At 37.3% G+C, this 26,290-nt stretch overlaps 1 protein-coding gene across 4 annotated transcripts; it reads right to left on the bottom strand.

Moving 5' to 3' along the window:
* Positions 1 to 273: 273 nt before the first annotated feature.
* Positions 274 to 24,790, bottom strand: UBA3 (ubiquitin like modifier activating enzyme 3). 4 transcript variants are annotated; one of them, XM_086366898.1, is made up of 18 exons: positions 24,761 to 24,790; positions 24,534 to 24,575; positions 22,589 to 22,709; positions 21,093 to 21,173; positions 16,345 to 16,427; positions 13,076 to 13,156; positions 9,121 to 9,164; positions 8,717 to 8,781; positions 8,256 to 8,411; positions 7,125 to 7,227; positions 6,871 to 6,984; positions 2,198 to 2,251; positions 1,656 to 1,692; positions 1,488 to 1,569; positions 1,042 to 1,142; positions 863 to 926; positions 724 to 778; positions 274 to 390 (listed from the first exon to the last, which is right to left on the bottom strand). In XM_086366898.1, the coding sequence occupies exons 1-18, from the start codon at positions 24,778 to 24,780 to the stop codon at positions 302 to 304; spliced, it is 1,392 nt and encodes a 463-aa protein (XP_086223024.1). In that variant the 5' UTR covers positions 24,781 to 24,790; the 3' UTR covers positions 274 to 301. The 4 variants fall into 4 exon arrangements, with proteins under 4 accessions (XP_086223024.1, XP_086223025.1, XP_086223026.1 ...); XM_086366899.1 differs by having other exon boundaries at positions 6,871 to 6,981; XM_086366900.1 differs by lacking the exon at positions 24,534 to 24,575.
* Positions 24,791 to 26,290: the final 1,500 nt, after the last annotated feature.

Genomic DNA, 26,290 nt, shown 5'->3' with positions numbered 1-26,290 from the left:
TGACCATATCCAAATTCTCATACAAGAGGGTATTTGTCTCCTCCTCTAAAAGAAGCAATATATTTGCTCATTAATCTCCCTCCCCAGGCACCATTTTCCGTATTACTAATGAAAATGCTCACAAGCACCAACCCCAAAATTTTGTCTTCAAGGGAAAGGTATAAAGTTAAAAAAGTGGCTCATATTTTAAAAAGTCAAATTCCAGCAACATTAATGCTAAAAATGACATCAGTTATATTTCTTAGCATCCACAAAGTATAATATTTTCATGAGTTTTCTATTAAGTGCAGATTTATTTTCCTTAAGAAGTAAAATGAAGTTTGAATAGTACAGTCTGTGGTGTGGTGACATCAGCAACTGCCAGTTCTTGCCCATCAACGAGTCCTAATTCTAAAAGAAAAAAAGCTAAATTAACCCAAGCAAAAAAAACATCTCAAGAAAAGAGATAACACATTCACAAACTATAGCAAAGTATGGTCTGAACAAACATCAAAATCCAGTTGTCTTTAATCAAGGTAATATTATATTTGATTTCACACAGATTTTTTAACTCTACTCAAAGATCAATTAATTCTATTAATGTTTCTTAAGATATAATTAATTAGAATGGTATTACCATTCAAAAGCATTAAGAGGAAATCTAAAATAGGCCTTTATTACTTTTACTGAAAAAAAAACCAGAAGAAATTGATTAGCATTAGTAAATACACTCATTTAAAATACCTTTCAATGTCTTGGAGAGATTTGGCCTTGTTCGTTCTTCAATAGACGTTACTGACTAGAAAACAATAATGTAAAGTACATTAAGTGAAATTAAACTTTTAATTTAATTTGGGGGGGGAGGTGACTGAACACTGATCACCTGTAAGTAAAGTGTTCTATTTTTGCCCTCTAATGTGGCTGTGATAGCTGGAGATTTCATCTGCCTAAATTGTAAGAAAAAAAAATCAGAATCATTTTTCAAAAAAAACAATTCTAGTTTTTAAAGTTGTAAACTCACACATTTTTTTCTACAACATAACAAAAGTCCTGAACACTTACAGAGAAGCACTATTGGTTAGATAATCCAAAACCTCCTGCAGTTTAGCTGATGGAGAAAACTGAATGTTTTGAGGAAGCTGACTGCAAGCTGGGCAGTTTTCCTAGACATAAACACAAATCACGGTGACACATGTATCAATAACAGTGTAATTATAATGATGAAATAAAAATCAAGTTGTTTTATCATCAGTTTTTCATTTCCTATGAACAAATTTTTATATTTTAAACCTGCTTTTCCCAACGGGCTATTTTTCCTAAATTATTTAACTACACAGTATTTATTTTAGGCTGTATTACAAAAGACATATAGTAAATAGGGTTCTGGAAGTCAGAAAATACTCACAAAGGGTGTGGGAAATTTCATTCACATTTCCAACTAGTAATTAATATTTAAAAATCAAAGTATGCATAATCAAAAAAGCTTTCATTAGTATACTACTACTAACCTTTCTCTCTGCTTCAAATGTGTACGTGTACAGTCCATCTACATCGTTGAAAACCAAGTAATTATTAAGGGGAATATATGCGCTGTAATGAAAAAAGTGTTCATTTTTATATAACTGAGCCAGATCAAAACACAGACTTACATACATACTAAAAATGAAACTCATTACCTTGTGGCTATTTTAAAAACCTCAGTGGCACACACAGCTAAAGAGAAAAGAAAATAAAGATGCTTTAACTCAATGAAAATTAGACATTTAAAAACAGAAGTTAGTTACAAATCAGAACAGATAAATTTACAAAGCTATTGATTACAAATAGAAAAATACATACAAAAACACTATTATTTTTAAAAACTGAAAACATAACATTTTATATTTGTTTTGTATAATCCAAATGATAAAGTAACATTACAAGTTTTCTTCCCTCTTCTTCAGATTGAGTAGCCTGTTATACTGATTAAAAAGAAATGGCACTAAAATGTCTTATTATAGAGCATTTTATGTATGAAATAATGTAAGATGAGATATATACAAGGTCCAGTAACTTGTGGTTTTGGGGGCAGCTTAATTATACAACCATCCACCCAAGAAGATAATCAAATCCCCAAAACACTAGTTTTCTGAGATCATGTAGCTGCAGAAATACCAACTTAGGTACTGAAAATCTGAAGGGAAGGAAATAAAATTAAGTAGTGGCCATTTTTCCTCACCTGCAATGACTGCATTTGTGGACGCTACTGCAGGAATGATTCGTTTTACTACTCCTAAAAATATATTAATTAAAATATGGTTATTCCTTTTTTTAAAAAGTAGGTATCTTAAATTAGACAACGATTATTATTAAATATCATGTCCATTACTTGATTTTTCAGGCTTTTAGGTCAGAAAATAGACTTAAGTTTAACCATGAAACAATCTTCTTTCGCACTCACATTATTTTGTATTAACAGCATGTTCAGAATCCTAAGTTATAGTAGGAAAGATAATTCTTCACACTGTTTCATATAAAGATGTGACAATCATATATTAATAACTCCTAAATATTCGGGTGTTTATTTTGCTCCAAGAGTATGAAGATTAAATAAAATTTCAATGAATTTGCATAACATCATGTTAGTCTTATTACTCTGAGTTTGAAGATAAGGAAAATAAGGTTGCGAGAAATGAACAAGATCCACAGCTATACATGTTGTAAGAGATAGGGGTGATATATGAACCCAGATCTGCCCTAATGTACATAGTCTTAACTGATACAGTATACTATACTATCCTCAGTAAGGTTTGAGTAAAGTATGAGGAGTAAGAGCTAACTAGTTTTTCTTCATCTATTAGTTTTAGCCATTCTATTCACAAAAATTTAAGACAAACAGAAAAACTGCCCCTAAACACTTTGTTTCACTCTACAACATGGACTATACAAAATATTAAACACAGTTCTCTATTTCTACCCCACTTTTTTCATATTAGTATCCACAGATTAGGAATGACCAAAGCCCCACCTAAAATCATTTTTTAGGTACAAAATAAATATTCTGTAACTATATTTGTACTGTTCATTTTAGAAAACAAAAATTCTGATAAAAGTAGCTATATTATCTCAGACTGTGAGAGAGCCCTGAAAGATGTGTTTCCAAGATAGTAGGTGTTGGCAGGTCAGGTTTTACAAACTTAAGAAAAAAGGCAAATATCTAAGAAGATGTGAAAGGAAGATAGTTAAGGAGCTGGAAAGCTGTTTTAAAAAATTAATTCTGACCATCTGACCATTATGTGCAATTTCAGAAAAGAGGAAATAGGGAGGAGCTAACCTCCTGGCGATTCCTGGAAGCTCTCCAGTGAACCACAAAGAGCAGGATGTAGTGGAAGGAGAAACAGGTTGTCACAAACAGTGAGAAGCTGAAGACACACTGCCCAATAAAAGACTGGACATCTCTTAGCCCTCAAAAAATCTGGATTCCACTTCCAATTTGGCTTCTCTACTCTTAGTCAAGGCCCTCAAACATCAAGCTAAGAACTATACACCAAGCCTTGCTAAAAGTATGGAAGGATAAATAAGACTACACACAGAAATGAGTTTGCACTTCCTGATCAGGACAAACGGAATTCATTTGTTAATTCAAACAATCAGCAAATAAATGTGGATTATATGCCAGATACCATTCTAGGTGCTGTATAGAGGAGCAGTAAAAAAAAATATCTTACAGTGATGGAGGAGTCCATTAGACCGTCTCCTTGGGGAGGTGATCATTTGAATAGAAATCTAAACCATGAAAAAGACCCATTCATGCAATGACCTGGGGAAAGTGCAATTGTGTACATGGCAGGGGCAAAGGTCCCAGAACAGGGATGAATCAGAGTGTAAGGATGAAATATTCTTCATATAGGAAAACAAGGCTATGTGAATTCTGAGCAATTATAAAAAGGTAAAATAGTGAATGGTTTATAAGTCATTATCAGTTGGTATGATCAGGAAATCGTTAAGTTGATACCTGAGGGACAGGCAACCAACCCTGAGGGGAATCTAAGGAAGAGTATTCCAGGCGTAAGGATCAAGAGTTATTAAAGTTCTAAGGTGGGATCATGCTTGGTGTCCTCCAGGAACACAAAGCAGGTTAGAACAATGAGTGTACAAATGCAACAAGTAGTGTGTAAGAATAGAATTTTCAAATGACAGTACTAAAACATCAGTAAACATAAGGAAATAATTACAGGAGAGAAATGGCAGATTTTCAAAAAGACAAAGCTCTTTCTGGTGAGCTTAATCATCTTGGACAAAATTCTTGGAAAGGTGAACTATGAGTAGATACATTAAGAAACATTAGTCACTAAAACTCAGTGTTCGGATTGTTACTGAGACAAGTCACAAGACTACCTCATTTAGTTACCATGACTACTAGCTTTGGAGCCAAGGGAATGTGGAAGATAAGCCTCAATAGATCATCTGGAAAGGTCTTTCATGACATCCTTGTGAACAAGATACAGAAACATGAAGTACTCAAGAACATATGATCAACAGAAGGGAATAAATCTAAAAAGGTCCTGACCAGAAGCATGATTCAGTTTTATCTGTTCTCAGCCACTTTAGTCTAGTTAAAATTTTTAAGTATTTGGAAAAGAGATAAAAGATACTATCAAAACAAGTGATATGAAGCTAAAAAGAATACATTAAGTTGACAGGCATAAAGAACATATTAGGTTGGTGCAAAAGTAACTGGTTTTGCAGTGTTGAAATCTGCCATTTGATGTTGGAATACATTCTCAATAAATGTGAGTATGTTATACATCATTTTAATGTGCATTTCTCACTTTATGTTTTTTTACTAAATGACTTATTACTTGCTGTTTATTTTCTATTCATTTTAGACTATGGAAATGATGTTAGACAAAAAGCAAATAAGAGCAGTTTTCTTATTTGAGTTCAAAATGAGCCATAAAGCAGCGGAGACAACTCACAACATCAATACATTTGACCCAGGAACTGCTAACGAAGATACAGCGCAGTGGTGGTTCAAGAAGTTCTGCAAAGGCGACAAGAGCCTTGAAGATGAGGCGCATCATTGCCAACCATTGGAAGTTGACAATGACAATTGAGAGCCATCAACGAAGCTAAGCCTCTTACAACCACATGAGAAACTGCCAAAGAACTCAATGTCAACCATTCTATGGTCATTTGGCATTTGAAGCAAACTGGAAAGGTAAAAAGGCTCAATAAGTGGGTGCCTCAAGAACTAACTGGAAATCAAAAATACCATCATTTTGAAGCATTATCTTCTCTTATTCTACACAACAATGAACCATTTCTCAATGGGATTGTGATGTACAACAAAAAGTGGATTTTATACGACAACCAGTGACAACCAACTCAGTGGCTGCCCTGAGAGGAAGCTCCAAAGCACTTTCCAAAGCCAAACTCACACCAAAAAAAAGGTCATGGTCACTATTGGGGGTCTGCTGCCCATCTGATCCACTACAGAATCCCAGTGAAACCATTACTGAGACATATACTCAGCAAATCAATGAGATGCACTGAAAACTGCGTCTATAGCCAGCATTGGTCAACAGAAAGGGCCCAATTTTTCTCCATGACATTCGACTACATATCACACAACCAACACTTCAAAAGTTGAATGAACTGGGGTACGAAGTTTCACCACATCTGCCATATTCACCTGATCTCTCGCCAACTGACTACCACTTCTTCAAGCATCTTGACAACTTTCTGCAGGGAAAATGCTTCCACAACCAGCAGGCAGCAGAAAACGCTTTCCAAGAGTTCGTCAAATCCCCAAGCATGGATTTTTATACTATAGGAATAAACAAACTTATTTTTCATTGGCAAAAATGTGTTGATTAATAATGGTTCCTATTTTGATTAATAAAGATGTGTTCGAGCCTAGTTATAATGATTTAAAATTCACAGTTCAAAACTGTAATTACATTTGCACCAACCTAATACATATATATACAAACAGCAGGATGAGTTTAAGAATAAACTTAAAAGGACCTATACTTGAATATAAAGGGAAAAAAAAAATGCCATCCCCCAAAACTGCCAAATCTGTAGCAGTGGGATATGGCTTAGCAATTGCATATGTGAAAAAAACTTCCAGATTTTAGCAGACAGTAACCTGAAGGAATCAAAAGTATAGCATCAATGTAAACCACAAACAAACAATACAAAACCCTGGCCTCCTCTAAAACTGCATCAATGCTCAGAAGTGTATCCTAAGACTCATCCTAGAGCATTGCATTCTCACCTGGATAGTTCAGAAAAGTATGGATAACTGAAATATGGTTAGAAGAAAATAGCATGATGGGAATTTGAGTCATGGAAACATATTGATGGGTTAAAGGAACTAGCAAGGTTGATGGGAGTGACAACAATTTGGAGGGTTCAATATGTTAAGGTCTATTACTTGAAAGAGAATTAAATTTACATATGGCATAAGCATATGGCATACTGGGACAATATCCAGCCCACACGAAAAAGATGGAGATTTTTCTTCAATACATAGAAGAACTGTCTTCACAATACTGTCCAAATGTGAAATGACTGCCCCAGAAATGGATAAGCTGCTCTTTCAGCAAAAGATATAAAGTGAAAGAATGGCTTGCCCTGGATGACTCAGGGACTCCTCCAAGCCTAAGTAAGTAAGATTCAATGATTAAATTTCTCCAAGTTAAAAAGTGCTATAATTCTAGTAAACTCAGTTTCCTTCTAACAAATTTGGGGCAGCTGGAAATGGTTATTTCCAGAGCACCTTTACTGAATCACAAAGGGATAGTATTATCTGAAATCACTTATCAATTATTTCGCCCAAAGCATCACATCCTCTGAAAAAGGGACCATCTTAAGATCGTTATTAATGAAAATTCACTAACTTACCTTGAGTGAGTCTATATGTAACACCTCTAATATTATATTGTGATGCTCTTTCCAGGGCTTTTTGGAAAATCCACTGAATATGATCAGGGTCATCACCATCTAATGGAACCCCTTCTGTCAGGAAAGAGGGGAAAAAAGGAATGGAAGACAGAAACATGTACACATAAATCAACTTATTTTTAAGGTAAATGTCCAAATAAATAATATAGACAAGTACCTTATGTAATTCTGAATTAGGAAATTAGGTTTATTACCTCCAAAAGGCTGCTCCTTAGGCCACTGCAATATCCTGACATACTCAATACAGTGTTCTGGTAGCCTGGGCATAGACGCAATGGTGCACATGGGAAAATTAACCTAAAAACACAGTTTGCCTTTTTTAGTGGATTTTAAATAAATTATTTTAAAATGTAACTTCTAGTTATGATCTAGTTTGTAAAGTTTCTTATAATTCATATTAGCCTTCCATTTACAGAAACAAAATATTTAATACTATTAAGAATGCTTCTGAAATTAACACAGCTGATCTAAGTCACTTCACTTAGGTTGATCTCCCTAAAAAAATAGGTTTGCCCTACACTTAAAAAAACATATAAAGTTAAGCTTTGTTAGAACATGGGAAGAATAGGAGTGAATAAATTCTCAAATATGAGTACCCTATTATGTTTAAGATTTAAACTTGAAGATATAAAATTAACCAAAACAAATAAATTTCAAATAAAAACTAATAAAATTATTCATAAATCAGACTTCTAAATGCCCTTTCAAGTGGAAATGCAGATTAAAGAGCTTCATCTTTGGAAATATCATTCTCATCTCTGGTGTCTTTATATACCTGAAACACAGGCAAAAACTAAACAAAACAAATTACAGCTCTATCCCAACATATAACTTTCTAACTGATCCCTTGATCCTTACTCTCTAAATAAAAAACTAATAGAAATGAATTATGAGAACAGAACAGTATCAAAATGATGATATTGAGTCTATGTATATGTGTGCTCAGTCACTCAACCGTGTTCAATTCTTGCAACCCCATGGACTAGAGCCCACCAGGTTCCTCTGTCCATGGAGTTTTTCTGGCAATACTGGAGTAGGTTGCCATTTCTTTCTCCAGCGGATCTTCCCGGACCAAGGGATGAAACCCAAGTCTCCTGCACTGCATGCAGATTCTTTACCACTGAGCCATCAGGGAAGATACATTATGTCTGTATCTTTCCTTAAATAGAGCAAAATTTCGTATTTCATCACCATTCTTCTTAGCATGCCTTTTAAAATATGGTTATTCCTAAGTAAAAATCCTCAATATTGACTAATCTTAATAATGCAACCCTTATTTCACCCCAAGATACTATCAAACAGATGCGGGGTGCTTTTGTGATTACCTGTGGTGGATATAGTTCCAGCGTGCATTCAATACAAGCAGTCATTCCAGGCAGAATCACCCGGGCATTTCCTTTAAAACCTTCTGTCCCCCCATCTATCAAAGGGACAATGGAGCTTGGATCTAATACACCATCTTCATAATTTAGAAGAGATATCTAGGAAAATTGTTTCAAGGGTTTAAAAGGAGAGGGGGATAAGAATTCAAAAAGGGAGAATGCTTTCAACAATTCTAAAAGTCAATCACATTACTAAATACTAATACACCAAACAAGGGATTACATTAGTAGCAGTTTACATCCAAACCTGCAAATTAATGACTGGCAATAAACAATGAACTACATCTATTACTGAAAATTGAATAAACCCTGATTTTTCAAAAATATGACACAAAGTCTCATTTTTAGTATGTTAAGAGCAGCAGGAAGAACTTCAGAGAACTGTAAAAACACTAAGTTTTTACCAGCATGCCATTTATCCATCTTCTGGCTATGATGGAGTCCAGTCCACATACAATTATATGAAATTCTACAAGAAAAAAAATGCAAGTTGAGTTTTTAAAAATGCAGCCACACAAAATGATTCACAATTTCTAAGAAACAAAAAACATTTTTCATTATAAAATAAACATACAGCTTCCAATCCTTGAGTAATCCTTACTCAGAACAGCATATAAAAACGCAGCTAATGGTGCCAACTAAGAATTTAAAAAGTTTGCCATCCTTTCAGTCAACAATATTCCTGAAAAGCCAACACCAAGAAATGAAAGCAAATAAAGAAATAGCAATCAAATAGCTAGCCATCTGTAAAGAGCAACTAAAAAATACAAAAATTTAGTGAGAATTGAATTTCGAGTGGAAAACTTACGTCGATAGAAAGTGTCGTTAAAATCCTGAATCTTGTTGAAATGTCTGAGTATAAGTAAAGGAACTTAAGCTGCTAAAAATTTTTAATTTGTAAGATGAATTCAACAATGCCACAGGATCAAATTATAAATGTATATTTAAAACAAGACATAAGTCATTAGTGTTCAAAGCAATGGAATTCAAGGAATCCGATAAAATGAAAACAATCCTACCTCCTAAAAAAACTGTTTTCTAAACACTCCTCTCCCCTAATGACATAGAATAGTTTCTCTCATCCCCAAGCTTCCATATCAGTATAACTGTATCTCTGTTATACTTTCTGCTGGTACTGCTACTGCTAAGTCGCTTCAGTCGTATCTGACTCTGTGCGACCCCCCATATACTTTCTACTCTGCTGCAATTCTTATGTAAAACCATAAACTCTGGGAAAATAGAATGTGTGTCTTCACCCATCAGCATCAAGCAGAGGCAATAAAAATTTGTTTAGTGAAGGGAACGGGTATGCTATAGTTCCCACTTACAAAGGGGATTCGAATTCTAGGAGTTAACCTACTGCACAGATTAATACACTGTACACCTTAAATTTTTAGTTTTATATGTCAGACATAGGCAATTAAAAAAAAAGTTACTGCAAAACTAATTTTTAGAAAACACAGATGTTTCCAATAGCTTTTTCAGGTGCTAATGATTTGTTATTGATTTTTCCCCCTTGTTGGGGGGAAGGGTGAATTTTCTTCCTTTCTCACTAAACTCAGTTCTTCAAGTCTCTCTCTTTCTACCCAACCTGACCATATAAGCAGGCTTTCCCCAGCCTGGAGGGTGCCAAGAGAACACCACTCAAAACCAGCTAGGAGTGTGAATCATAGTACTTAACATCTGAACAGTACACAAAAAAACAGTATGCAAAAAAACATTTTTTTTAATTGTTTCTAATGGAGCAATTTCATTTAGTAACACATAAATTACACTCCCCTAAAACAAATCATCCATTGCAGGCTTTAAAACCAAAATGGAAAAGAGGGACAATACATAGTATGTGTGCTCTAGATTTTTTTATTATTATTATTCTGGCCTACAAATAAAGAAATATGTTCAATTCTAGCCCTCACCCACCAACACCCTTATTCCTTTTGAATACCAGGCAAACGAGAGGTATGCTAGAAAACGAAGTCAAAAGAGAACCTGAGCAAACATTAGCAGAACAAAAATAGGAGACCCAGGAGCCAGACCAAGAAATGCCATCTCCTGGATTTCTACAAAATACCCAAAGTTCCCCAGATCTAAACAAGGGAGACAGACAAAAGAGTGTACACATTCTTTTTTTCTCTTTCTCCCTATAAGGACATGCATTTGCATGTTTAAACTTTTTATTTTTGCAAAGACAGTACACAGTGTCCCGTATTTCTTTCATGCCGTTTCCCCTAGGGGTTACATCATATAAACTACAGTACCACAGCAAAATTACAAATGTGACACTGGTACAATGTGTGTGTTAAGTTCTGTCATTTAAATACATGTAGATCTGTGTAACTACAATTAAGATGCGCAACTCTTACAGCACCACAAATATCTCCCTCCTGCTGCCCCTTTCGGAGAAGGCGATGGCACCCCACTCCAGTACTCATGCCTGGAAAATCCCATGGACGGACGAGCCTGGTGGGCTGCAGTCCATGGGGTCTCGAAGAGTCAGACACGACTGAGCGACTTCCCTTTCACTTTTCACTTTCATGCACTGGAGAAGGAAATGGCAACCCACTCCAGTGTTCTTGCCTAGAGAATCCCAGGGACGGGGGAGCCTGGTGGGCTGCCGTCTATGGGGTCACACAGAGTCGGACACGACTGAAGTGACTCAGCAGCAGCAGCTGCCCCTTTACAGTCACATCTGTCCCCTCCAACATGCCAAATCCCTGGCAATCACTAATGTGCTCTCCATCTCTGTAATTTTGGTATCTGAAGGTTATATGCAATCATACAATATATGATCTTTTGAGACCAGCACTTTTCATTTAGCATAATACTCTTGATATCCATCCAAGCTGCACCTCATTAGTTTTTTATTGCTCAGTATTATTGTACTGAGTACAATAATTGTATATTGTATACACAGTATAACTGTAATACAGGTTAACAATTCAGCTACTGATGGATGTTTGAGTTGTTGCCAGTTTTTGGCTACTTGCAAATAAAGCTACAAACGTTGGAGAATAAGTTTTTATACAGGTGGTAGGTAAATGCCCAGGAATGAAACTGCTGAGTTGTATGGAAAGTATATATTCAAATTTTTTAAAAATAGCCAAACTATTTTCCAGATGACTATCATTTTACACTTCCAGTTTTCCTGTATCTTTGCAAACATTCACTACTATTTTTATGTCAGCTATCCTAAAAGGTGTGTAGTAATCTCACTGTGATCATAAGCTGGATCTCCCTTAAAGCTAGTGATACTGAATATCTTATCATGAGCTTTTTACTATTTTCTTTAGTGAAATATCCCTTCATATTTTTGGTCCATTTTCTAACTGCTTTTTACTGTTATGAGAGTTCCTTATATATTCTTGATGAATCCTTTGTCAGATACTTACTTCATAAGTATCTCCTAGTGTGTAGCTTATCTTGTCATCCTAACAGGATCCTTCACAGAGCACAAGTTTTTAATTTTGATGACACTCAATTTACCATTTTTTTTCCTTTTATGGATTATTCTTTTGATGTGGTCTATGGATTTTTATCAAACCCTACATCCCAAAGCTATTTCTTATCTTCCAAAGTTTACAGGTTTACATTTTATACTTAACCTATGATCTATCTTGAGTTTATTTTTGTAATTTGAGTTTTGAGATGCATTTTTTTTTTTTGCTACCACAATTTACTGAAGAGATGGTCCTTCCCAGGGAGAATTGTTTTTACACCTCTGTCAAGTATAAATTGGGCATACTTGCATGTGGCTATTTCTGGTTTCTCTATTCTGTCCTGCTGATCTGTGTCTATACTCTCTCCTTGGCAACACCACAGTCTTGATTATTGTACTTGGATAACAACTCTTGAAATTGGCCAGTGATTCCTCCAACTTTATTCTTTCACAGTATTGTCTTAGATAATCCTTAGCTCTATCCATTTTAGAATAATCCTGTTTGGAGCAACAGAAAAGTTTGCAGGAATTTTGATAGAAACTTGTATACAAATTGTACACAAATCTGGGGCTAAGTGACAACTTTACTATGTTGAATCATCCAGTTCTTGAACACTATCATTCCATTATTTAGATCACTTTTGATTTCTTTCATTTGCATTTTGCAATATTCAGCATACAAGACCCATACTTATTTTGTTAGATTTCTCCTTTGAGTGGTTATAAATGGCACTGTAGTTTAAATTTCAGTTTCCATGTGTTCACTGCTAGTATTTGTGTATGTCAACTTTTGTATCTTATGGTATTTCCAACATAACAAATCCCATTTCCTAAGTTTCTATAAAATACTAAAAGTTCCCTGGATCTAAAGGTATGGGAATCAACAAAGTGTGAATAATCCTTTTTTAAAACATGTTTCTTATAAAAATATATTTATTCTGACACACTTTCCATTTGATTAATAATATACTGACTCTTTACTTTGCCTGCTATGGTAAGGCGATACAAAGATTACCAGTATCCAGCCTACAAACTTAAGAGTCTAGTCGAGGACATATGCAATTGAAATTTAAATTAAAGACAATAGGCAAATAAATGAAGGTACTTGCCATCTAAGTTTAATTTAGGGCAAAAAACATTTTATATAACCTGAAAAGAAAAGATTGAAAGGACATTAAAACAAAGTGTTACCAAAAGATATGTCAGTAATAAGCTTACTGCTGCTGCTGATTTTTTCTGCCTATCTGTATTCTCTGTGTTAAACATCTCTTGTATAATAATAAAAATAATAGTTAAGTATTGAGTAACTTATTTGTCAAAAGGATACGGAACTACATTGCAATTAGGAATTCTGTCATTTAGAAATTCTGCAGCAACTTCAGCCTTAGGTCTTCCAACATCTTTAGGCCTACAGAAAAAATTATATTTAAATTATTATTCATGATATAAATCTAGGTTATCTACATAATCTACTTTCACACATAAAAATATCCACAGTGAATTTATCTAGAGGCTATTTAGAAGGAATATTTTTACCTAAGTATTTCTGGTGAATAATGAGTCATTCAACACTAAATGTAAACCCTTGTTGATATTCCAAATTAAGTATTTTTAAGTACTAACAAGTCTAATTAAGTATTTCAGTGAAAACATGAATTTTTTTAAGTTAAAGTGTAACAACAGCATGTTTCCCAGATGGAAAAAAGTATCCCAGATCCATAGATTTCCATGTCTTTGCCCTGAATCCCAGAACTTCAAGGTGTTACTATGCAGGTCTTGGCAGAAAAATAATCAAGGGATCCTAAAGATGCAAGAATGTTCATATACATTCTTCCCCTTCTTCCCATGTATGCTAATTAACTAGTAAATGCTGAATCCCATAAGCAGCCATAACTATGTTTTTTGAAGGAATAATTCCAAAGGCAGTATCTAGAATTGCAAATGTTACCACTATCTTCAAGAAGGTAAAAATAAAAGACCTCAAAAGGTTACTCCTAGATAATAACCACAATTACAGACAGGACAGGACATGAGTTCTCTCTTCTAATCTCAGTATGAATGATATTTTTCTTTCCTAATATTTTCTCATTCTTCCATGGGAATAAATCACTCCCTCAGGTATACATAATAAGCACTTCATTACTACTTTTTCACAACATGATTTTTGGTTATATACATAGGTCCATCATAACTACCAGACTATGAACAACGAAGAAAGTTACCATACTCTTATCTCTTTGTACTCCTTCCTAGCTAAGCACAGAGTAAACACTTGAAAAATAAATGAAAATTAAACAGTCACTGTGCACATTAGAAATCGTTTTTTATTTAAAATTGGAATTTTTAACATGTATCGGAGAAGGCAATGGCACCCCACTCCAGTACTCTTGCCTAGAAAATCTCATGGACGGAGGAGCCTGGAAGGCTGCAGTCCATGGGGTCGCTAAGAGTCGGACACGACTGAGCAACTTCACTTTCACTTTCCACTTTCATGCATTGGAGAAGGAAATGGCAACCCACTCCAGTGTTCTTGCCTGGAGAATCCCAGGGATGGGGGAGCCTGGTGGGCTGCCGTCTATGGGGTCGCACAGAGTCAGACATGACTGAAGCGCCCTAGCAGCAGCAGCAGCAGCATGTCTATATATGGCTGAGTCCCTTGGCTATTCACCTGAAACTACGACAACGCTGTTAATCAGCTATATCCCAACACAAAATGTTTTTGGTGCTAAATAAAATGCTAAAAATAAATAAAATAGGAATTTTAAAAAATGCTTTAACAGGTCAAATTTCTTCTCTCCAATAAGGCAGAATGCTTTTTTGACTCAAAACTTCTTGTAAGAGTTTTATTCTTTGTCCAAACTTGTTATTACAAGAGACTCTAGCACAAGTCAAGCAACTTGATTTCAGTATTACATCCAACTACCCTAGACAGAGCTCTTTAGGTATACGGAGTAGATAAAATAGTTCCAAGAATCTTTCAGACTGTGTATTATATGTGCTTTCATAATTGATCCCCAAAAAAGAACTCTAAGATGGTTTCTGTGGGAACTGCTACTTTACCATCCCAGAATTAGGGGATTCAATTGCTCCTCCGAAAAACTGTATTTTGAGTAAAATGGCCTTTCATACACATCATCCTTGCAAGAATGGCACTGTTATACAACAACAACACGTCATCCTTGCAAGGTATCTTGGCCTAACCTGGAAAACAAGAACCTATTGTGGGGTTTGCTCTGAAATTAAATTAAGTAGTATAGATAAAGAGCTCAGAAAGTACTTAATATATCCTAAGCACTTCACAAATCTTCATTGTCACTATGATCTGCAATCATTATTTCAGCCCTATATTAAAGGGCATAGCTTACTATCAATAACCAATCAATTTGGTGGTGTCATTTCAAGAGCAGTCCTACACTAAATATTTGTCCGACTGGAAAGGGCCCACATACTTTTTCTATCAAGAGAAGAGAAATATCAAGGGCTTAAAAAATATACAAAGAAAACCTTAAAAGTTAAATGTAGGGTTCACCCTACAATTACAATACTTCATTAACTTGACTTAGTTTAACCCACCCTTCAAGCTGTTTAAGATCTTTCCCAAAGTTAATTTTATCTTTTCTGCTACCTAACCTCATCCTGCATCCTGCTCAGACTACTTGAGCACCTTTTGTCAGTACTCTATGATCACTACAGAGAGAGAAAAAAGTCCTTATCTCTGTGCCATTCTTAGTCCCTCAGTCGTGTCTGACTCTTTGTGATTCCATGGACTGTAGCCCACCAGGCTTCTCAATCCATGGAGATTCTCCCGGCAAGAATACTGGAGTGGGTTGCCAGGCTTTCCTCCAGGGGATCTTTCCAACCCAGAGATCTAACCCAGGTCTCCCACATTGCAGACAGATTCTTTACCATCTGAGCCACCAGAGAAGCCCATCCGTATAATTCTTTGAGTAACAAATACACACTTTTATCTAAGCCATTCAAGTCCCTAAACACTACATAGTATTATTCATTAACGAACTTTTCCTCAGATCTGCATGTAAGGACTACTTCTAGAATTTAAAGTCACTCCACATAAGTTGCTCTTAGATGTTTACTGCATTTCACTTATACCTAAGGTAATTATCCCTCTCTGTTCCATTTCACTTGCTCCTGGGTTTTTTCTCCTTAACTCACCATCTTATTTCACCTTCTATAAAAAGTTCAAACTGTGTCATAACTTCACTGCCCCAGAGTCACCCCTCAAGTCTTGGCTCATAAGTCTCTACCAATATATCTCACTAGGGCCTAATATATATTTATTGTTCTTTTATGAAATCAACAGGAGGCAAAGAGTGGAACTCGGTGTCTTCAAGGCACAATCATCCCAAAGATCACATTCACCTTTTGGACATTTCTTTAAAATCAACAAAAACATGTATTTGTTTACAGAACTATTTTTGCCATAATGCCCAAAATTTTCCTGCAAAATTTACCTAAGACAGGAGTGACAGTTCTTAACAAAATTAGCATTATCCTCTCAGCAGTTTTTTATTAAACTGAAAATGTACTCAAATTTGAATGATTACCACAATTTTAAAATAGGATATTAAAACTCACCTAAATAAAAATTGTCTATTCAGATTGGAAACATCTATAGTGTCCATGTCTATAACGTGAATCTGTCTAAAACCAGACAAGGCCTGTGAAAATAAAAGAAAAAAAAATCTAATTAAGCAAAAGGCTCATCACATTTGTAATTTTTAAATTTCTTTTCAATGGTCTTAAATCTACAAGTTCTCAGTAATAAGTTCTGCACAATTGTATTCAATGGTTAGAGTCATACAAGGTATATAAAACTCAGGGTTCTTATAAAGGTCAAAAAAGTGTAGGTACTCAGTTTTAAATAATCCATAACCCAAAGAGAATAACTCAAAATTTCTATGGTTGTTTCATAATCCCATAAACACATCTGTTAAAGTTTGTTTTGCTGCTGCTGCTGCTGCTAGATATTTTAATTTTACTATTCTTACTACTTAACTATAGTTGCTATTCTTTTCTAGAATACTGTTGAAAGTAATTCCTACAAGATTTATATTACTGTAAGCATGCTGCCAATCAGAAATAACTGTAAGATTATAAACATACACACACACACACACACACACACACACACATATATACACCCTGGACATGTAGAAGAAATACCTTAAAAGGAGAATCAAGAGCAAGCAATCAAAGAGCTAGAGAAAAGCAACAAAACTCTTGTGTTTCAATGATAATGCCACATAGTTTAACAGTACAAGGTGTTCAAACTTACTAGCAGATTAAAAAAAAAAAAATAGGTCTCAAGACTCAATTATGCGTCTCTGGTCATGGTCAGTTTACTTACGTAATCAAATTGAATCACCTGGTAATAATTTCACCATTTTTCTGCCCTCTTTATAGTAAGAGCTGTCCATACTTTCATTCTCAAATTCCTCTCTTGCACTTGCTGTCAACAAGCTCTCACTGCACTGAAAACCACACTTGTCAGTCACCAGTGACCTCCCATCACCAACTCTTACTCTCTGACATGACCCATCTCAAGTATTTGGCAGGGTATATGGATCCTTTCGCCTCCTTGAAACACTTTCTTCACCTGGTCACCTCACTCACAAGAATTTGAACACTTTTTAAAAATTGGTTTCCCATTCACTACTCACTCAAGAGTTTCCCTCCTCATTTACTGGCCAGAATTTGGGGCGCCCTTGCACTTACTAGTTCTGGTTACTTATGGCGATTTCAGACCATCTTGTAAGGTAAACCATCGTCTAACAGATATTAATATCTGAAATTTAACAGCTTCCAAAACCAAAGCCAATCACCCTTGCTGACCCAAACCAGCAAATCAGTTCTTTACCCAGCCCCCCTCACTTCAGTGAAAGCCAACTCCATCTTTCCAGCTGCTCACAGCAAAAACCTTATCATGTCAGCCTTGACTCCTCTTATGTCCCACACCAATCCACCAGCAAATCCTATTGATTTAATCTTCAAAACATCCATAATCCAACCTCCTCTCACCACCTCCAGTACGACTGCCCTCTTCTAAGGGACTACCTATCACCTCTCACCTAGGTGACTTCAACAACCTTCAAACCAGCCTCTCAGCTTTCTGCTCTGTTCTTCCTCTTGACTTTTCTTAATACATCAGCCACAGCGACCCACGTTAAAGTTGTATGGAGTCAACTCACAGACTTAAACCTCCTCCAATGACTTTCTGACTGGGAGTAAAAGGCAAAGTTCTTACAGCAGCACCTCAAGCCTTTCGTGACTCACTCCAAGCTCATTTTGTTATCTCATCCTCCTAGAAAATTCCCCTTTTCCTGACTTCTGCTTTAGCTACAATGACCTCTGTGTCCTCCTGGAACATAACAGTTATGTTCCCACTTCACAGCTTTTGCACCTGATACTTCCTCTGCTTAGAATGTTCTTGCTGACCTTTTTGCCCAAATAGCACCTTTTTGTGAACCCTTTCCCCTCCCGCCAGGCTATATTACATCCTTCCTTTCTCCATAGCATTTAAGCATTTATTACCATCTGACATACAACATAGTTCACTTGTCTGTTCCTTCCACTAAAACAAAAGCCCTCAGCATACAAACGCCTGTTTTGTTCAAGGCTATATCTTTAGCATATAAAACTGTACCTGGTATATAGAGAAAGAGGTTCAATAAATATTTGCTCTATCAATAATACTAATGTCATGTCCTTTATTTTAGAATGAGCCTTTGGTGGCTTACGATTAATTCAAAAAATATGCATGCATATCTCTTGTTATCTATGTGTGAAACAAGCAAAGTAACAAGTGGTAAAATTGAAAACCCAGTTTTCTTCTATGTAAGAGATTATTACAATGCACTGAATAACAAGCCACTTCTGAAGTTGCTTGATGACTACTCCTCAGATCTAACTTCTAATTACTTTACATTTTAAACTGGTATCTATCACATTTCCAAGTAACAGCTCTGAAATGGAAAAAGCTAACTATTTAGGAGATTTGTGTATACAATACCTATGAAAACCACAGTATCTTTCCTAAATCCTTTGGTTCTTATGCTGCAAGGGTATTTGTATCTAATAAAGTACTGTTTTGGCATCCTATCACAGGGCACATCGTGTGTGTGTGTGTGTGTGTCTCTCTCTCTCTCACAGGGCACATGGTGTGTGTGTGTGTCTCACTCACAGGGCACATCATGTGTGTGTGTGTGTCTCTTTCTCACAGGGCACATGGTGTGTGTGTGTGTGTGTGTGTGTGTGTGTGTGTGTGTGTATGTCTCACTCTCTCTCTCACAGGGCACATCATGTGTGTGTGTGTGTCTCTCTCACAGGGCACATCGTGTGTGTGTGTGTGTGTGTGTCTCTCTCTCTCTCTCTCTCTCACAGGGCACATCCTGTGTGTGTGTGTCTCTCTCTCTCTCACAGGGCACATCTTGTGTATGTATGTGTGTGTGTGTGTGTGTGTCTCTCTCTCTCACAGGGCACATGGTAGGGGGGTGTGTGTGTGTGTGTGTGTGTGTGTATGTCTTGCTTTCTCTCTCACAGGGCACATCGTGTGTGTGTGTGTGTATCTCTCACAGGGCACATCATGTGTGTGTGTGTGTGTGTGTCTCTCTCTCTCACAGGGCACATCATGTTTGTGTGTGTGTGTCTCTCTCTCTCACAGGGCACACTGTGTGTGTGTGTCTCTCTCTCTCTTACAGGGCACATGGTGTGTGTGTGTGTGTGTATGTCTCGCTCTCTCTCTCATAGGGCACATCATGTGTGTGTGTGTCTCTCTCTCACAGGGCACATGGTGTGTGTGTGTGTGTGTGTGTATGTCTCGCTCTCTCACAGGGCACATCATGTGTGTGTGTGTGTCTCTCTCTCTCACAGGGCACATTGTGTGTGTATGTCTCTCTCTCTCTCATAGGGCACATCATGTGTGTATGTGTCTCTCTCTCTCACAGGGCACATTGTGTGTGTGTGTGTGTGTGTGTGTGTGTGTGTCCACGCGCACTCAGTCGTGTCCAACTCTGTGTGATCCCATGGAATGTAGTGTAGCCCACCAGATTCCTCTGTCCATGGAATTTTCCAGGCAAAATACTGGAGTGGGTTGCCATTTCCTTCTCCAGGGGATCTTCCCAACCCAGGGATCAAACCTGCATCTCCTGCATTTCCTACACTGACCAGCAGAGTCTTTACCACTGTACCATCTGGTAAGCCCTATATGATACATACGGCTATTTATTTTGTGTGAATACTTCAAATTCACTAAGGACATACATCATGATGATCTGCAATGCCCACAGAACCAAGCATAGCACTAAGTACCAGGAAGTGTATTAAGTTTTTGCAGTCTCACTAGGAGTGACATTAGTGTTTCCTAGCAAAAGTAATGTGCTTATTTATATTTAAATTTAGGTCCCAAGGCTGACTATTTAGATCCTTCATCTGGCTGTTACCTGCTTCATTTTCTAAGGAGTATGCTCTACCATTTCCACTTTTCCACATACTAATCAGAAGGCAAGCATACAACAGCTCCAAATCAATCTTCCCCTAACCATTTTTGTTAAATAAACTGATAAAATCTTATAAAGATCTACTTTGTAGTTATCAGAAGTCAATGAAACTAATTAAGTCACAAATTATGGATTCCATCCAATACCTAGGAATAGCTTCACTAAATAGTACCCTCTCTTGAAATGATGTTCTTTTAAAACAGACCGACCAAAACTAGAAAAAAAAGGTTTAGCTCTCCCATATTTTATGGATCTACTACCATATGGTTATTAAAAAAAATTACTGTATGATTAGATCATGTAATGACACAATGGTTCAGTGAAATACTTGACTAAAAATTGATGGCCTGGATTAGATTCCAGGCACAACACCATAATCCAGAAAAAACCTGTCATTTAACATCCCTGAACCTGTGTCTTACTCTCTATAAAATGAGTCCTATTCACCTAAGTGGATTATTCCAAGGGACATACAAAATAATAAATACTTTGAAATCACATGTGAAATATGAATTAACAGTTTTGCTATTTACTTCTCTGAATTAATGAGCATTTTGCAAGAGGAAACACAAAAATTTGCTGGATAAAAAGAAGAGAAGAAAGGAGAAATAAAAATGTCTATCAATCATTACTTTATAGCCAAGGACTTTAGGGTTTAAAAAGTTAAGTTACATCATCATTTTAATTACTATCTGGAATTTGACCTGCTAAACTTATCCGACAAAGGCTCAGGAGAAACAGTTAACAATCATAATAAAGAAATGACAGAAAAGGAAAAAGGTTTAATTATCATAGAGAAGGAAAGTACATATTTTATATATATATTACCAGGTTTTTCAGGAGCTCACATCCTAAGCCGCCAGCTCCAATGACTAGAACTTTACATGTATCTAACAAAAACTGGAGAGACTGTAAAGAACGAAAAGGCATATTAAAATCTAGTTCATAAAAACCATAAGTACCATCAATAAAGCAACAAACTATAAAAGAGTTTCTCTGTTTCCATGAAAAATGCAACTGAAGATAAAGAGCAGCCTTTGAAATTAGTAAATTATTTAAATTTATGAACAAGGTAGAACCAGAAATTGTATAACCCTAATGATTTCTGAGAGTTCCAACTTTAATGTTGCTAAATTGAGTTTTATTGGTTGAAATTTAAAAAGCTAATATTTCTAACAAGAAAAAATATGCCTAGAGTTGTCTCTTTTTTTAACTTTGAAAGGAGAGCATCATACTCAATTATTTAATTGACTTCTTAAAAACAGGAAAGTGTAAAAATTGTAAGAACTGAAGATCAAGCACTGCACAAGCTGTCTAGAGGTCTTTAAAAAAAAGGGGTAAGAACAATAACAGCTGCTTTTCCATACAGTTCGTTACACTTACAAAACAGGAGATGGCAGGAAGAAAAAACAGGTAAAACTCTTATTCTTTGCCTATCAGCAGAAATATGATTTGAAACAACCACTTAACACAAGAATCTTAAATTATTAGCTCCCTGCCTCAACCCCGCAAAAAAAGAAAATCAGAAGCATGAGAAAATATGCTGGATTATCCAAAGAAATACAGAAGACTGTCAATTTTGTCCAAGATTACTCAGGTTATTCAGATAAGACGAGTCAAACCTAAGAGTCTGCACCTTATCTTCAGGAGCAGCACAATACTTCTATTTCAAAACAGTATCTCTTCATCAACATAAAAGGAGATAAAAAATGTACTGCAAAGGAATATTTCCCATCCCATAATAAAAAAAACAAGTTGTCTCTAATTGAACATTTGCTTTAAGTCAAAAACTACCAGTTCCAAATTCTACTCCTCTATGATACAGCAGTCACGTATTTTTTATACTTTTTAACAGGCAATTAATTATATTGAATTCTAAGTAATTATATATAAATTAATTATATTCAATTCCAAAACTAATTATATTCAATTCTAAGTAAAGATACTCATTTCAAATAAACTTCAAAATTTAAGCAAGCACATCTGTATCTCTATGAAAGTTAAATTTTTCATAGCAGGGATTAAAAAGGTGTGTCTCAAAACTAATTTTAAACTGGAATTTTAAATGAAGTATAACATAATTTTAAGTGAGGTTATGAAGTTATTTTACTCTTAAAAATTAACATATTACATTTGAAAAATGTGAAAATAACTCAAATATTATTCAGATAAAATCAGTTGCAAATATTCTATTTACTATTTCAAGATAACTTACACAATTCTATTAGTATTTTTATTATAAGAGTAAATTAAAAAGGAAGCATCTTATTATATTTGCAACATAAAACTATTAGAGGAGTTATTTAAAAATAAACATTTCTCACTTCAGTGCTCGGTTCGAAATCAGGGTGTGTGAAGGGTCCAGATCGCTCGAGGAACTTCTTTACATGGTTCCAGCGACCTTCCCAGTCTCCAGTGTCCCCACACCCACCATCAACAGCCATTCTGCACAGAACACAGTAAATTCAGCTGCAAAGATCAGTATGAAAAAGCCACACCTACAACTAATATGGTTTCCCCAAATGAAAAGGTAACCACACCAGACCTTCTCAAATACAAAGGGTAATATTCAACGTAGTTACGCTTATGCTTTTATTGTCTTTTCTTGCTATTATATAGTTTATGTAAAGGTAAGAACAGATTGAGGAAATAATCAATATGTTTCTGGGTTCCTACAATAACCTAAAATCAAACTTGGGATACTGATCTATCAGCGAGAAATGGGCTTTCTAAACATTTGGAACTTACTAAACACTGCAAACTGCCCAAACTATTCTATAAAGAGCCTTGGAACAGAAAATACAAGCTACAAGAAAATACAAAAACCAAAAAAATCCCTTCACTTCCAGAATCCTAATGCTTGACATCTAACATAACTCATGTGTCCTTTCCAAGTTTGAAAGGTATAACTTATTTCTGATGAGAGAAACATCACATTTTTCTCTGAGGTCCTAATTTTCAAAAAAGAATCTCTTAGGACTATAAGGTGGCTTCTATTGCCACTAAACACAGGCAATGTTTCAGATTATAATTATGTCACAGGTAGGCAATACCATCTATAAACCTTTTAGAACATACAATCTAGTAAGGAGGGACTCTTCTAACAAAATATGTTTTCTATTCATTGCAAGACTCAGGTTTCCTTATAACTATTTTTAATTTTCAAATTTCCTACAACCCCACAATTTCTACCTTCAAACATATTTAGTAATATCCAATTTTTACAAAACGGACCAAGTATTGCCTAGCAATAAAGACCACAGGGTTTGACGTCACAGCTGGATTTGGTTCCACAATTAATAGTATTGTGACCTTCAGCAGATTACTGGACAGCCATAAACCTCATCTATAGCTTGTCTGTAGCTACTTCTTAACGTCAAAATGATAGAGATAATCCACATAGAGGCCTTAGTACAATACGTGGTATATAGTAAACATTCAAATTGTAGCTGTCATTTTAAGCAAAAGTGGAATGAAATGAAAGGTGGGAAGAAATGTGAAACTAAACTTGTTCCAAGTTCTCTTGCGGATTGAAATTCAACTTTCTGAGATACCTAAGGCCCTGCTACTAGGGACTGCCACAGAAATGACTAACTCACCACGCCCACTGTTAGAGCACTTTCTTCCGTCCCAAGTAAGGAGGAAGAAAAAATAGGTGATGCTGCCCGGGGTGTAACACACTTCGTTTAAACCTGTCTCACTACCACAAAACTAGGCATCTGATATGAAATAAGGTGTGTAATATATGGACAATATAAGCTCTCCGGAGGCAACACTCTCCTTTCAGAACCAATGATTTTGCAAAAATTACTGAAGTGCTTAGTACGATACCAGACTTTAAGTTCTCATCGAAAGTTTGCAAAAATACTATTGTCTCAGTGTTTTCGAAAGGCCAAAAAACGGCCCATCGTCCGTTTCATCTGTTTTGATAAGACTCCCTTCTCACAAAGTCTCGGCTCTGACAATCTGGGATGGAGGAAGAGAGGGGCGCAAGGGTCCTTCCGCAAGACCTTTCGGTCAGGCACCCCGGCGGGCCGGCGCGGACCCTGAGCGCGGTACCCGGGCCCAGCGCCCGCCCGAGACAGAGACCGGGAGGGCCCGCCGGGCCCCTGGGGCTGCGGGCGGGGGTCGGGGGATGAGGCCGCGCGGCCTGCGCTCCGGGTGCCCCCCCTCCCAGCCCCCCGGGCCCGCTGCGGCTGGTCCCCTAGGCCTGGGGTGAAGGGAGGCGGGGGCCCCCGGAGAGGGCCCCGGCCTCCCGGCAGCACTAACTTCTCAGCCAGCAGCTCCTCTATTCTCCTTCTTTTCTTCTCCCTAAAAGAAAGAGAGAATAAAAGAAGGGTCAGCATCACGCTACACATTGGGCGCCGCGAGGGGATGGGGGGCGAGGGGACGGGGCGGAGGGTGGGAGGACCCCGGGTGGAGGCGGCGACCGCCCACCGCCGCGCTCTCTCACAACCCAGCCCGGCCCGGGGCGCCTGCAGAGCCCGGGTACTTACGGCTCCTCGCCATCCGCCATATTGTTCTCCGCCTCTTCCCAGGCACCCCCACGGTGGGAGGAGCGAGGGGGCGGGGCGGGGCGGGACCGGCCAAGAGGGGCCGGTGAAGAGGGGCGGGGACTGCGGGAGGAAGCGGGGCTGCTGGGGCTGGCTGTGCGAGGCTCCCGCGGGTTTAAAGGCTTCTTTGTAATTAAAATCATGATTAAATACACTTAGAGAAGTCTTCAGTTCAGTTCCGTTCAGTCGCTCAACCGTGTCCGACTCTTTGCGACCCCATGAATCGCAGCACGCCAGGCCTCCCTGTCCATCACCAACTCCCGGAGTTCACTCAGACTCACGTCCATCGAGTCAGTGATGCCATCCAGCCATCTCGTCCTCTGTCGTCCCCTTCTCCTCTTGCCCCCAATCCCTCCCAGCATCAGAGTCTTTTCCAATGAGTCAACTCTTCCAATGAGGTGGCCAAAGTACTGGAGTCTCAGCTTTAGCATCATTCCTTCCAAAGAAACCCCAGGGCTGATCTCCTTCAGAATGGACTGGTTGGATCTCCTTGCAGTCCAAGGGACTCTCAAGAGTCTTCTCCAACACCACAGTTCAAAAGCATCAATTCTTCGGCGCTCAGCCTTCTTCACAGTCCAACTATCACATCCATACATGACCACAGGAAAAACCATAGCCTTGACTAGACGGACCTTTGTTGGCAAAGTAATGTCTCTGCTTTTGAATATGCTATCTAGGTTGGTCGTAACTTTCCTTCCAAGGAGTAAGCGCCTTTTAATTTCATGGCAGCAGTTCACCATCTGCAGTGACTTTGGAGCCCAAAAAAATAAAGTCTAACACTGTTTCCACTGTTTCTCCATCTATTTCCCATGAAGTGATGGGACCGGATGCCATGATCTTCGTTTTCTGAATGTTGAGCTTTAAGCCAACTTTTTCACTCTCCACTTTCACTTTCATCAAGAGGCTTTTGAGTTCCTCTTCACTTTCTGCCATAAGGGTGGTGTCATCTGCATATCTGAGGTTATTGATATTTCTCCCAGCAATCTTGATTCCAGCTTGTGTTTCTTCCAGTCCAGCGTTTCTCATGATGTACTCTGCATAGAAGTTAAATAAACAGGGTGACAATATACAGCCTTGACGTACTCCTCTTCCTATCTGGAACCAGTCTGTTGTTCTATGTCCAGTTCTAACTGTTGCTTCCTGAGCTGCATACACATTTCTCAAGAGGCAGATCAGGTGGTCTGGTATTCCCATCCCTTTCAGAATTTTCCACAGTTTATTGTGATCCACACAGTCAAAGGCTTTGGCATAGTCAATAAAGCAGAAATAGATGTTTTTCTGGAACTCTCTTGCTTTTTCCATGATCCAGTGGATGTTGGCAATTTGATTTCTGGCTCCTCTGCCTTTTCTAAAACCAGCTTGAACATCTGGAAGTTCACGGTTCACGTATTGCTGAAGCCTGGCTTGGAGAATTTTGAGCATTACTTTACTAGCGTGTGTCAAGAGTGCAATTGTGCGGTAGTTTGAGCATTC

This window comes from Bos grunniens, chromosome 22, assembly GCF_055505025.1.
Source record: "Bos grunniens cultivar Pamir isolate PY7600 chromosome 22, Bosgru_T2T1.0, whole genome shotgun sequence".
In the NCBI taxonomy this organism is placed as follows: domain Eukaryota; kingdom Metazoa; phylum Chordata; class Mammalia; order Artiodactyla; family Bovidae; genus Bos; species Bos grunniens.
The sequence above is the reverse complement of the archived record's forward strand: the minus strand, read 5'-3'. Positions and strand labels throughout refer to the sequence as shown.